Consider the following 14,031-nt stretch of genomic DNA (forward strand, 5'->3'; position numbering starts at 1 on the left):
TCTCTCGACCCCTCCCCCCTTTTATCAGTGGGCTGTGTACTCTATAGCTGCTGCTAATGTAAACTTATCCTTTCAACAAATCTCATACGCACACATGCTCCAAACATCCGTGCCGCCCTTTTCTTCTTGCACACACACAGATGTTTCATAGCACACACTGTTAGATACCCATCTTAGTGCATACTTTTACACAAACATTTATCATAGCACACACTGTTAGACACTCATCTTATTGCATGCACACACACACACACGCACACACACACACACACACGCACACGCACACACACACACACACACACACACACACACACACACACACACACACACACACACACAAGCACACAAACACATACATAGTTATCATAGCACACACTGTAGAACACAATCATAGTACACACTTTTAAATGCACACATTTTATCATAGCACACATTGTTAGACTCTCATCTGAGCACACAATTTCACTCACATGTCCGTCTATTATACTGCAGACTACACACTGCTACCAGAGTATACTCTCGTTATCTTGAATGTTATTACGTGCACAATCATGTACAAATTACACTTGTCTTAACACAAAAACATAGGAACACAGAACGTGAATATGTGTGAATATAATCCCACGTGCACAATCACATGCAAAATATACACATACAGACACAGACACAATACAGTATATTTATATAGAGGTCTTGACAGTGATCAGAAGCACATGTCCTTGGTCTCCAGCCAACTGGAGGGAGAGTGGAAGTGAAGGCACAGGGGCCCCCTGAAGGGGTCTATTGAGCCTGGGTGACCGGGTGGGGAGACCCCCCCTCCTATCACTGGACCCCCACTCACTCAAAATACACACACAGACAAAGCACACAAGCATATTTGCCACAGCAACATAGATCACAAATTCCATCACTAATCTATAACCTATGCCGCATGTTTGCCTCCCCCTCCTCAACCTCTTCCACCCCCTGAAGCTGAGGCTAATAATCTCCCCACATTCAAATTTCCTCGCAGTTTGGCTGTTATCAAACAAGTCTAAACGGTTTAGTCTTGTGGTGGGTCACGTTCTGACTTCTAGCCCCCTCCCCACTCCGTACCTTGTACCCTCCACCCCACTGCGGTGTCTCCCCATCGTGCTCCAGCAGTTGCGCCGATTACTAGAGACACAGAGACACTAGAATCTATGCTGGGATGCATTGCAGGCCAATGCTGTCAATTGATATTGAAAACAAAAATATACACATCATAGATGCCCCCTACGTCACCACTCTAAATTTTCTACATCTGATAAATATTCTGGACAAATACTGTCTGACAGAATACAAATGTTTTCGACTTCCTATTGTATTCCTCTATAGAAGAATAAAAAATATACTGTTGGCGGTATTAGCTAATGAATTGCTATTAGACTTAATGTAGATGGCAAATATCGACCATATGCTTTAATAGTAAGGAGCAGTCTACATATTTGATTGTTTAGAACAGAGGCAACTGTATTATTGAACAGGGTAGAAGGGATGGCATAGAATTTGTTTTGCTGACACACATAGGGCAGCCATGCAATTGCTTGTTATATTATATTGTTATATCATTGTATCAGTCCGTTTAGTTTGCAATGCATCTGAGCCCTTCTGGAGAGAGTGATCGCACCAATAGTTGTGCATAGTATTTCTCTGGCTTCTCTAGTTATCTTCTTAGTAATTCATGTACTTAGTAAAACTGGCATGTATGTCAGAACAGAATAGGCTACTGTCAGGAATCAATAGTATTAAATATGTGCATTAATGAAAAGTAGTTGCAAATAGCAATTAATTTTTGCAAGGGATAAAGAAAGACAGTGACAAACAGAAAAATGTAGACCGACAGATGGACAGAGAAAGTGTTGGTCGGATAGAGATTGACTGATGTGAAATCCTCATTGCCACCACAGAACGCGGGAAGTGACCCCGCAGTTAGCAGCACTGTCAACCCCATGATCACCAAGAGGTCGAAGGTCAAGACAGAAGCAGAGGGATCCCTGCCTATATCTCCGTCATCTCAGGTACAGTGAATACTATTAACGCTGGACTCAAGGTAATCTGACGTTTTGGTTTTTAATGCCATGTACAAAGGTTACCATAGGGGTGGTATAATGTTTGGTCTTTATCTTGAAACAAGCCTCATGGTTACCAAGCTTCATCAAACATATGTGTTAAATATACACATATAATATTAATATATACATATAATATAAAACAAAAGCAGTACCTGAACGTAGTACAATGCTCCAACTTCTTCAGAAAAAGAAACACACTACCCCTCTGATTAATGTGTCGGATTGGGCCCTGATTGATGTTCAATAAGGAATATCTTGCACCATGCTCCAATGATCCAGTAACAGTTTACTTGGGTCAAGATAAGCAAGATGCAAAACAGTGTGACTTTATGTAGCGTATTGACAACAGATAGAGGTGATAGATTCAGTATTGGTTTGGGGTGTCTTTGTGTTCGTATGTGAAGTCATATCTGAACACACAACCGTTTGCCACTCGTTTTTTTTCTCATTTTTCGTGTGAAAAACACTTAAGCTAAAACTGTCAGTGTGCAATTCTAATTTGAAGCCCCATTCATGTGACACATTCAACCATTTCTGATCCCTTATATAACATGTCTCTCTTTCCCTCTTTTGACCATATCCCTGTAAGGGTTGTAATGTTTCGTCCACGATTAAGTGTTTTCAAGGAACTGCCGTAATGTCCAAAAGTAACATGTCTAGTAACTGCTGTAATGTCTCCATAGTAACTGCTGTCTAGTAACTGCTGTATAGTAACTGCCATATAGTAACTTCTGTCATGTCTCAATCGTAACTGCTGTCTAGTAACTGCTGTGATGTCTCCATATTAACATGTCTAGTAAATGTTGTCATGCCTCAATAGTAACTGCTGTGTAGTAAGTGCTGTGATGGCTCAATAGTAACTGCTGTCTAGTAACTGTTGTAAGGTCTCAATAGTAACTGCTGTCTAGTAACTGTTGTCGTATCTCAATAGTAACTGCTGTTAGTAACTGTATTGTATTGGCCCCTCAGGAGGCGTGTGGAGGGATCCTGGACCTGAACGAGGAGCTGGATAAAGACGAGAGCAAACAGGAGCCAGAGGCCGTATATGAGACCAACTGCCACTGGGAAGGGTGCGCCCAGGAGTACGACACACAGGATCAACTAGTGCACGTGAGTACTGAGCGCAGGGGGGGGGGGGGGGGGTTGAAACCTTTCAGTGGACTCACTCCACACCATCAAATGTACTTCTTATGCCAGTTAATTGAAAGCCTTTTCTGAAATCTGCAACATTTCCTTCTTGAAAAAAGAAAAGGAGTGGAAAGAGTTTCACCAAAATGCTCCTGCTAATCATTATGGCCCTTGCTGACGGATTCCCGGTACCAAAGCAACCCAGTAACCGATCTTCCCTTGTCGGGCTTGACATGCGGCAGGTTAATGAGCCTGCCCGCTCTCCCCAAGCCTCAGCCCTGATCCCTGCAGCTGTGCACACCCCAGCCCTTTAACCCTTCCTCCCCACAACCTTTCACCCCAAACCCCCCCTTCCCCGGCTCTCAGCAACACCCCCACCTTGTCCGCCACCTCTAAAGCCCCAGAGGTCCGGCCGTAAATCCATCTTTATGCCAGCCACTATGAAGCTCTGAAGAGACTCACGCTCCATTATTTTTGACTGGCTGGGTTAGTCCATCCCCGTTTATGCCTTCTACTCCTTGAAGCACCACATCGGCTGTTTGGTAATGATGGGGGGGGGTTTCCAGCCCAGCTTTCAGGGTTTGGTTGAGACTGACTTAAAACTCAGTCCATGGTGAATTAAAAAAGGAGGGTTGGAGATGGAAGGAATTAATGGTGAGGGTTTTGATCCATTCTCGTTAGTCACTACACACTAGCCTCATCCAAGACTGCGTAATCCTTGACAGTTCAACTTGCTGGCCCCTCCCCCTTCACTCACTCCAGCCACAAGCACAAACTTCATGACTACTCTGAGGACTGGAGTCCGGGACCACAGTGCTAGACTTCCTCTCCAGAAAGCACTAAACTCAACTTGTGGGGTGGTTCGGGAGATGGACTAGGTGAGACCACAAAACTATCTCCCTCACCCCTTCCCACCTGGCTACAGGGAAGGCAGCCAACCTGACAAAATAAATTGCTTAAAAATAAAGCCTGCTGTGACTATAATGTTGACAAATCGCTCCCATTCACGCTTTGTGAGCCAGAAGCACAACCACGTAATAGCGGACTGCTAACAGCCAGAATATCCCGCCCCCCAAAAAATAGTTCCTGATTGTGTCGAGTTAGACACAAGAGATTCACACCAGAAAACCATCAAAATAACATGCCTTAGCCACTGCTCTGGCTTTTACTGATCCACAATATAATGATTCCCCAACTGGCCCAAAATGATGGAGACCCTTCAGTAGTGCAAGTGTAAAAACTGAAAATAGATGCTTGTTGCAAGGCCACACACTCCCTGTTGCCCTTGCATAAATAGATGGTTAGGATTCCACTTCTAAGCCAGTGGTGGAGGAAAGATGAATATGGAGGCCAGCTCCCATTTGCATTGGTGAAGATCCGTTGCACATTAGTGGGGAATTCTGGGAGTCGGTGTCCTTAAGAGGACAATGCGGCCTCCGGGTACAGAGAATATTTGCGTGTGGTGTTGGAGAATTCATGAGTGTGTGGTGGGTGTCAGCCATGGGATTTGAGGTAAAACTTGTAGTGCCTAAGGGCATAATTAAAGGCTCAGTGAAGATACAATGGCACTATGTGTAAGCTGCAAATGCCTTACATGCCTAGACAATGTCACTAAAGTGAATCACTCCCTTCGCTGTGAAACAACACATCTTTAAAGTATGTTGTCATAAAAAACAATATTACAACAGGGTGAGTAAATATCACTTGTTTAACCCAACAAATGCACGCTTATGCATACACAGATAGACATACACACCATTGTAATGTGAAGACCAATAAAACTCCTTGTTAGTCTTCAGGAAACACCAGACACGAGAATAGTTCAACTAATGTTCAACGTTCTTGAGCCTTGCCATAAACAGGAAGTAGATTCATTGACCCCAGACTGGTTTACAGATTGAAGAAAAGACAATAAGAAGGTAATAAATCGTAGAAGCATTTATCTCAGGGAAGCCTCAGTCTCAGGATACAAGGAAGTACCATTTCCTTGAAACAATACACACACACAGGGTCTGAATAAACAAACACATTATTGTTCTTTGTTAGTTGGATATGAACTGTCAGCCTTAATGAATGGCACCGCCACTCACAGTGTGTGTGTGTGTGTGTGTGTGTTGTGTGGTGTGTGTGTGTGTGTGTGTGTGTGTGTGTGTGTGTGTGTGTGTGTGTGTGTGTGTGTGTGTGTGTGTGTGTGTGTGTCGGCCATCACTTTTCAGTGGTGGGAAATGTCAAGCTTTTTTCGGATTCACTGCGGACACATGCACAACCACACGACTAAACAACAACTGTGCCATGCCATTAACAAAAACGACAAGTGTGTTGCTGTTAGGCTTTGGGTCAATATAGTTAATCACTTCCTGATACAACACTATCCCAAACACACACAGAATAATACATTACCCTGATCTCAATGGAAGAACCCATGAAAAACAACCTTAAATGTTGACCTTCATGCTTCACTTTTTCTATGTTCTAGAAATTCACATTTACCTCAAAGTAATTTTTCAGATGATTTGCATACTTCTGATTTTCAAGTGATTCTATGAGACTAAACAAACTAGACATGCAGGCTAGGCCCTTTATTTTGTCACACAATTCCCAACATATTGCCCTATAACGCCCGAACAGATATAAAACAGTGAAGGGGTCAGGGTGTTGGACTCCCAGTTAAAATAAGATGGAACTCCAAATGTCTGCAGTCTAACTGTAGGCGTCCTTAAGCTCTTATACAAAGATAATACGAATTGCTTTGGATTAAAGCATTGGTCGAATGGGTCAATAGAAATAGGAAAAAAGTAAGCAATGCTTTGGCCTGTTCCTATCCTCTCCACAGCACATCAACAACGACCACATCCACGGAGAGAAGAAGGAATTTGTGTGTCGCTGGGACGAGTGTTCGCGCGAACAGAAGCCCTTCAAGGCCCAGTACATGCTGGTGGTCCACATGCGCAGACACACCGGGGAGAAGCCGCACAAGTGCACGGTAAGCCCCACATGAGTGTATAGTGTGGCCTTATAACTAGTCTTCCACCTTGAAATTGATTTTAATCCTTCCTTACAGTCTGTTTGCATTCATCACCTCTGATAGCTTCCATGTTGATAGATCCAATGAATCTTACCGGGGTTTGAAATGAGGCATTCATCTGCAAGATGAAATCCCGTGCCTGTGTTCTGGCGCTTCAAAGTCTTGACCATGTGAGCTCGTGGGGTCTATTAAAGGAAAGATGCGCGTTGGGAAGTGAGTTCAGGAAGCTGAGCGACGGCATGGGCTCATGATTAAAATCCCATGTGTATTATCTCACAGCATTCAAAGTCTTCTCACTCTCTATCCCTTTATTGTCCCTCCCCTTACCGCTGTCTTATATATTCTAAGAAGAGTGGTGTTCAGAAGAAATTATATTTTACTTTCATCTCCACTTTCTTAACTTATCGAAGTTGATCCCCTTTCTCTTTCAATAGCAATTACATTCACAAAGCCCACACTAATGGAATGCCAAATTACAGCTTGTTCAGCATGGCAGAAAACAAAGGCTAAGCAGACAACAGTGCACCACTCTGTCTGCCAAACAACAGGCCCTCTCCACACCTCACCCTTTGTTTGGATATTTCATTAAAAAAAAGGCGTTTTTTTTTTTAATGTAACAGCACTTTGCTTTTTTTGTGTGGCCTGCCACAGTGTGTGGGCACGACTCAGAGACCCCAAAATTAAAACATTAGACCTTGATGCTTTCCCTTTCTGGTTCTGGAAATAACAATACCACCATATGGTTGATAGGTTCAATTGACGGTGTTCCTCTGTCTGTCTCTCTGTCTGTCCCAGTTTGAGGGATGTGCCAAGGCCTACTCTCGTCTGGAGAACCTCAAAACCCATCTCAGGTCCCACACCGGGGAGAAGCCATATGTGTGTGAGCACGAGAGCTGCAACAAGGCCTTCTCCAACGCCTCGGACCGGGCCAAGCACCAGAACCGAACACACTCTAATGAGGTACGTTTTAAACTCAAATTCAATATCATCACCATTTTAATAATGACTTTACCAAGTAATGTTATCTAACAGAAATGATTGTGTGAAATCCTAAATTGATACGCTAACTGGTGGTCTTTAGTCACTAACATAAGTGAGATAAACAAAAGCTAAACATGGTACCATTGAAGTAAAAACTGCAACCCTTCCTATCGATAGAAACCATACGTGTGCAAGATCTCCGGCTGCACCAAACGCTACACAGACCCCAGCTCACTCAGGAAGCATGTGAAGACTGTCCATGGACCAGAAGCCCACGTCACCAAGAAGCAGCGGGGAGATGCACCACCCAGAACCCAGCCACCCAGGGGGGCCGGAGAGAATGAGACAAACACCAAGTTTGGCGGCCGGGGCTTGGACGGCAGGGCCGAGGGCAACAACACCTCCAGAGGTGTTGAGGACTGTCTGCAGCTCAAGTCCATTAAGATGGAGAACTCCATGGTAAGAATCCACCCGTGGGAGTGGGAGAGATCTCACATAACAATACGTCTTCATTTATTTGGTTGCACCACCAAATGTTCTGCATTCTGGTGAAGTAAATTCAGTTATTATAATTGAAGTCCTAAATAGATTATGATCAGGAAATGAAATCCAATAAATAATGAACACAACAATTCAGCCATAAATTCGTTGAATGGATCTGCATGTTCATTTTTTACCAAAGGTATCTGAATATATTTCCCTTTTTTTACTAACCCATGTTTTAACCAAGAATATTGATGCGAACCCAATCTTTGGTTTCTGCTTGAATGTACTCCTCTCTCTCATTCTAACCTTCTTAATGGACAGACTTCTCTAAGGTGAGACTTTCAACTGCATATTTAAAAAAGCATGCAGGAGATGCTGCCATTTTATTTTGTTTCATCATTGCTGTCGCATGAAAATCTTAATTTCTTTCTCAAAGGAAGATCCATATATATTTTGCATGAGACTAAATGCAATTCTGCATGCAAACAGACACCCAGGGAGAAAGTATTTCTCCCTGAGGTTCTCCGACAGGAACAGATCTGGTTGCAGGCGCCAGAACAGAGCTGATAAAGGCTATTGTCACATAAATATTGAAAGGCTGTGAAATGTATGTGCTATGAACAAATGGGGCCAATCCCACGCTGTGATCTATGCACTCTAGTTAATTTTAGGCCGGTTTGAATTGTTGTCGCTGGGCTTCACAGAACTCATCCATTATCTACCCGTTTCCAACCGTCCATAAATCAGAGCCATCTGTGATCAGTGATGTTATAGTGCTTTTGATATTGCAAAAACCCTCCATTATGACCATCATAATTTGATACCAGCTAAATGTATTAGTCAGGAGAGTGCTTTACACTTCACAAGCAAAGAAAAGGGAAGAGAAGTTAGTTGCTTTATTGCGTAGTGGTTTTCAGAATGGAAGCCGTTGAACTGTTGAAAATGGTGTCTTTGAAGGTTCTCTTTTCTTTAATTGTTTTATCGCTGGCCACTCTCAAATGTACTGAGTAGCAATACATCAGTTATTTGTTTATTTCCTTTACACTGGTGCAAAGAAATGCCTTTTTTCTGTTTATTCTGAAAAACTTCATCATTGTCATCATCATCATCATAGCAAGATATGAACCAAGTTTCATAGTACACAACTCATAAATCCTATGATCACTTGATTTCCTTTACTCCTTCCTCCCCCATTTTTTTTATGTTTGGTTTCACATATTATCCAGACGTTCTGCATCTACGTCCTGCGTTCACCTTATAGGTCCTCAATCCCTCGTTCCATTGTTTGGCAAACACAAAAGCACAAGAGAACACGAGATGAGATTTTCATTCTGCTTGTGATCCTCCTCCTACCCCCAGACATATCAGTCCAGTCCTGGTGGCCACTCGTCGTGTAGCAGCGAGCCGTCGCCTCTCAGCAGTAACAACAACAACGACAGTGGGGTAGAGATGGCCCTCCACAGCGGGGGCAGCTTCGGGGACCTGAGTGCGCTGGAGGACAGCCCCATGGTGGAGTCCAGCGTCCCCGGCCTCGGCGGGCACCAGGCCGGGGTGGGGCTCCAGCTGAGGAAGGCCGGCGGCCTGGGAGGTGGGGTCCACTTTAAGTTAGAGAACATCAAGAAGGAGAGGCTGAAGACTGTCCGGGACGAGTGCCCCTGGGCCAACTCAGCACCGCAGCCGCCGCAAGGTCACCGTAGCAACAGCACCAAGCTGCTGCCAATGCATGCCATCGGTAAGTCTGCGAGAGGCGAGGAAACGGATTTACTTTATATAGTAGAGATGTTTGTAAGGAAGGGGCTATTATTATTTCAAAGCTCTTATTAAAGAGCTTATTTTCCTGTGTTCCTCACATAAAATCTGTTTACGGAGTATGCAACATTCGGAATGCTTAATATATATATATATATATATACACAGTATGTATAAAATACATTTGATAGGACAATGTGTGTGATTTGCAATATCTCATATTTTCTTCCCCTGCTAGGTTCCTTGTTGGAGAGCTCCAATCTAAACGGCTCCTACCCTGGCCAACGCATCATCGACCCATCGTCATGCGAGGTGACCATGCTGAACCAGCTGAATGAGCGACGCGACAGCACAACCAGCACCATGAGCTCCGTCTACACTCTGAGCCGTCGCTCCTCGGGTATCTCGCCATGCTATTCCAGCCGCCGCTCCAGCGAGGCCTCCCAGTTTGGCGGCAGCAGGCACAACAACATCAGCTCAGCAGACTCCTACGACCCCATCTCCACTGACATGTCTCGGCGTTCCAGCGAGGCCAGCCAGTGTGGAGGAGGTGGTGTTAGTGGCGGTGGAGGAGGTCTGCCTAGCTTGCTCAGCCTGACCCCGGCACAGCACTACCATCTCAAGGCCAAGTATGCAGCTGCTGTTGGCGGCGCACCACCAACCCCACTACCTAACATGGAACGGATGAGCCTGAGGACACGCATGGCGCTGTACGGGGATCCACAGGATGCCCCGCCTTACCAGTTCAACCACCCACCTGCAGGAACCGCCCCGCGGCGTCGCAGTGACTTCAGCCATGGGTCCCAGAGCATGATGCCCCATGAGGTGCCTATGAGCCTTCCCCGACGTGCCAGTGATCCCGTGCGCAGGCCAACCCTGGAACCCCTGTCTTTACCCAGAGGGCAACGCTACAACAGCATGAACAGCATGAACCCCATGAACCCTCCCACCATGCAGGAGCACTACCGAGGCCTGGGATCGCAAGTCTATACACGGTCCGACGGGAGCCTGCAACGTCACCCATTCGCACCCAGGCCACCCAGTATCTCTGAGAACGTGGCGATGGAGAACATGGCTGTAGACGGAATGATGGCGGTTGGAGATCAGCCAGCAGAGGATGATATTGTACTCCCCGATGATGTAGTGCAATACCTTCGGTCACAGAACAGTGTTCCCTCAGGTCAGAATGTTGGCCAGACCAAGGGCTATCAGCCAAGCACAACCCATCAGCAACAGACCTTCTATGGGCAACGGAGAATCGCCATGGTGAGTGCCAACATGCCCCTGACAGGACAGGATTTCCAGTCCTGCCAGTTGAGTCCTGGAAGTTCCCAGCAGCCCTTCCAAACACCATCAGACCGCATGAGCAAGAACAATATGCCGGTGCAGTGGAACGAGGTGAGTTCTGGCACCATGGAAACATCAGCTAAGCTCAACAAACAGCCACATCCTATTAGGGGGAACCTAGTGGTCGTACAACAACGACCGAATTTTGGTTCATTCCAGGGACATGGTCAAGGCCTTGGAAGCAACCAGCAGGTGATGCCTATGAGTCAGAATATGGCCATTCAGGGTTATACACAGCGCAACAACCAGAGGATGATCAACAGCTCATTACAGCAGCACCAGAGGCAGTACAACAATGTGAACTCGAATGAGCAGATGAGTCCCCAGCAAGGCTTTGGCCAAGAGGGGGCACCAAATTCTGTACCTGGAAACGCCAGCATGAGACCGCCATTTAATGGTATGATGGATCAGAACAATCCAGAAATACTGGGGTTCAGATCATCAAGGACTCAGTTTGAGGTCTATCCTCATGGGAATCTGGCTGAGCAGCAGCAGAACTTCCATGGTATTCACCAGCAACAAACAGGCCTTCAAAACGGAGGTAGGGGAATGGTCCAGCCCAGGCCTCCAATGGAACCTAAATCCGTTGGCAGACAGCATTCCGTATCTGGTGCCGTCATGCAAAGCCGGTTCCCCCAGTCCTCTGAATTCATTTCAAACAATGCCAACAACACTTCCGAGGCAAGCCCAAAGAGGCCCATCGTCAGCTCATCTGTGAACCCCAACTCTACAATCTGTTACACAGGCCAGATCCACATGTTCAAACCCAATTCAGGCAATTTTGACATCCCAATGTCTCCCTGTGCCAGTCAAGTTGCCAACACCACCAGTACTGCAGTTGCCAACATGGCGTCTCCAGGAGTCAACCAGGTCACCAGCAGCACAGTAGATTCATCCACTGGTGGACAGGGTGCCACAGAGCATGCCCAGATCGACTTTGATGCCATGCTGGATGATGGGGATCACTCAAGCCTCATGTCGGGCACACTGAGCCCCGGGCTGCTGCAGAGCTTTCTCAGAGCTCTTCGCGCCTCACTACCCCACGCAACTCTGTAACTCTGGCCTCCGTACCGGCAGGCATCAGCAACATGGCAATCGGGGACATGACCTCAATGCTCACCGCCTTGGCCGAAGAGAGCAAGTTCCTCAACATGATGAGCTGAGAGGGCTCAAGAATGCTAGGCCTTCGATGAATTTCTTACATAAATTCATCCACCTCTCATTTTGACATCAGCAATATCATGATATTTCTTAAAAAAAGGCACTGAATCAGCAAAGCATAAGTTGTAACATAAATGAAAAAAAAGAACAATCTGTATCTCATGCTTATCCTATAATATTTGCTTGCGATGATAGTATTTGCATTTTTGTTTTAAATACACAGGGGGTTCTGAGATTTTTATAATGCTGTTATAAAGCCATACTTTAAACAATAAATACTTTGATAGACCAGAGTATTAAATGCATAGCGAAGCAAAGGTAATGGATCATAATTGTGTTAATGGTGTTGAACAAATAAATCCTCTTGAAAGCAGTGCACTGAAAGCAGTTCTCATAGTGCTTTGCTGAAATCAAGTTTGTGCATTCAAAACCTAATGAACTGGACTCTGAATGACAAAACCACCAATGCAGAACGGAAATATTTCATAATCAGTTTTTTATCAGTATCTTAATGTCATTTAGATAATGTTGTATGGTACCCGCTTTAAATTATGTAAAAGACATGAGCATCATGTTTTACATTGATGTAAAACATGGAACAAAGATTCTCGATGCCGTGAACGTTGACTATCTAATGCTTGCCAGGCACTTACTGATTCCACAGTGCACTGCAAAGCCAGATCTCCTTGGGTTGCCCTCTGAAATAGAGGAGATTTCTATTAACATACCCCTTTTCTAACATCACTGACTGAATGAGAATGCCCCAATGCTCTGTGTCAAATCTGTTGTGACGCATGGAATCCCTTTAAAGACTGGAAAGCATCAGAAAGAATATACAAGTACCTCCTTTTTTTCTCAATGGAAATCCAACTCTTTATAAATTCATTTGTTGGACAAATAATGTTCCTCTTTAGCCCAGCAGTGCAGGGTGCTTGGGATAGCGTGCAGAAGGGGTTAGCAACAAGACTTGTATGGTATGTTTAGGGACAGAGCATCAGTCCTTTCAGTTTTATTGTGTTTCTTTAAATCTGATAGAATCCTTGAAAAAATAATAATGTTAAAGAGTATGTTACCATTGATGTATACTACTCTTGATGTATGTGACCTTGTGTATGTGTGAGTCTGTGTATATAGCTTTTGTACATTTCAAATACAGTATCTCTTCTTTTTACCTGTTTAAATTCAATGACTTGTGTTGTTTCTTCTTTTAAATCCTGAGGGCTTCGGCAGCAGGTCAACATAAAAGTTTGGGAGAAGGGGTTCAATCCCTCCAACAGGCAACAAAAATATCTTGACTGTAGGGAGAAGAACATCTAGTCAAATGGTAGAATGTTCACATGGGTACAGAGGTTGTGGGATCGCTGAACGGTTATAAAACAGACCTAATCCTCCACATTTAATATTTATTGATACTCTTACACAAAAAAGCACATATGCCTCTCTGCCACACATAACGACAGCACACAGAACAATGAAGTAATCCAAAATTAGCACTACATTTCTTGTTTTTACACTTTTCATCCTGAGACTATCCTTTACGGCATGGACAACTTTTCCTCTTCATAGCCAACTTCAGGGTATTCCTTCATGAACATAATTTCCTGAAAAAGGAATGTACATTGTTGGAGGTGTAGTTTTGGTTTCAATTCCATAATGTATTTGCTCTACTTGCAAGTGTATCAAACATGGGGGAGGAAATATGCCCCTGCCTAAAAACCCATCAAAAACGGATATGCATAACAGCCAAAAAGCCTACATAGCTGTTTCTAAAGTTAGCCGACATGTAGTCCAAAATTAACAATTTCAGACGATCTCTAAGGAAACAAAGCAAGAATGACAACCAGTGTGTGTGTGTGTGTGTGTGTGTGTGTGTGTGTGTTGGTGTGAGATTCTGCAAGCGTGTGTGAATGTATTTTGAATAGCACGTGTGTGTCAAAGTCACCTGCACATATTAGAGAGGGGGGAGGGTGGGAGGACTTCGGGGTAAGACGCCCCAATGAGCGCTTCAAGAAAAATATAAATATATTTTTAATTGGACACAACACCAGTGGAGGGCCCCGT

The 14,031-nt window shown here is 44.6% G+C and overlaps 1 protein-coding gene across 1 annotated transcript in view; it reads left to right on the plus strand.

The window, feature by feature from the left end:
- gli2a (GLI family zinc finger 2a) overlaps window positions 1-12,264 on the plus strand; it is a 77,889-nt gene extending 65,625 nt beyond the window's left edge. The window contains 8 exon segments of the mRNA XM_056579638.1: window positions 1,929-2,039; window positions 3,063-3,203; window positions 6,055-6,204; window positions 7,042-7,206; window positions 7,405-7,686; window positions 9,073-9,445; window positions 9,701-11,815; window positions 11,818-12,264. Coding sequence (XP_056435613.1) covers window positions 1,929-2,039; window positions 3,063-3,203; window positions 6,055-6,204; window positions 7,042-7,206; window positions 7,405-7,686; window positions 9,073-9,445; window positions 9,701-11,815; window positions 11,818-11,972 — 3,492 coding nt within the window. The 3' untranslated portion in view covers window positions 11,973-12,264.
- The last annotated feature ends 1,767 nt before the right edge of the window (window positions 12,265-14,031 follow it).

The sequence above is a fragment of the Gadus chalcogrammus genome, chromosome 20, assembly GCF_026213295.1.
Source record: "Gadus chalcogrammus isolate NIFS_2021 chromosome 20, NIFS_Gcha_1.0, whole genome shotgun sequence".
Taxonomy (NCBI): domain Eukaryota; kingdom Metazoa; phylum Chordata; class Actinopteri; order Gadiformes; family Gadidae; genus Gadus; species Gadus chalcogrammus.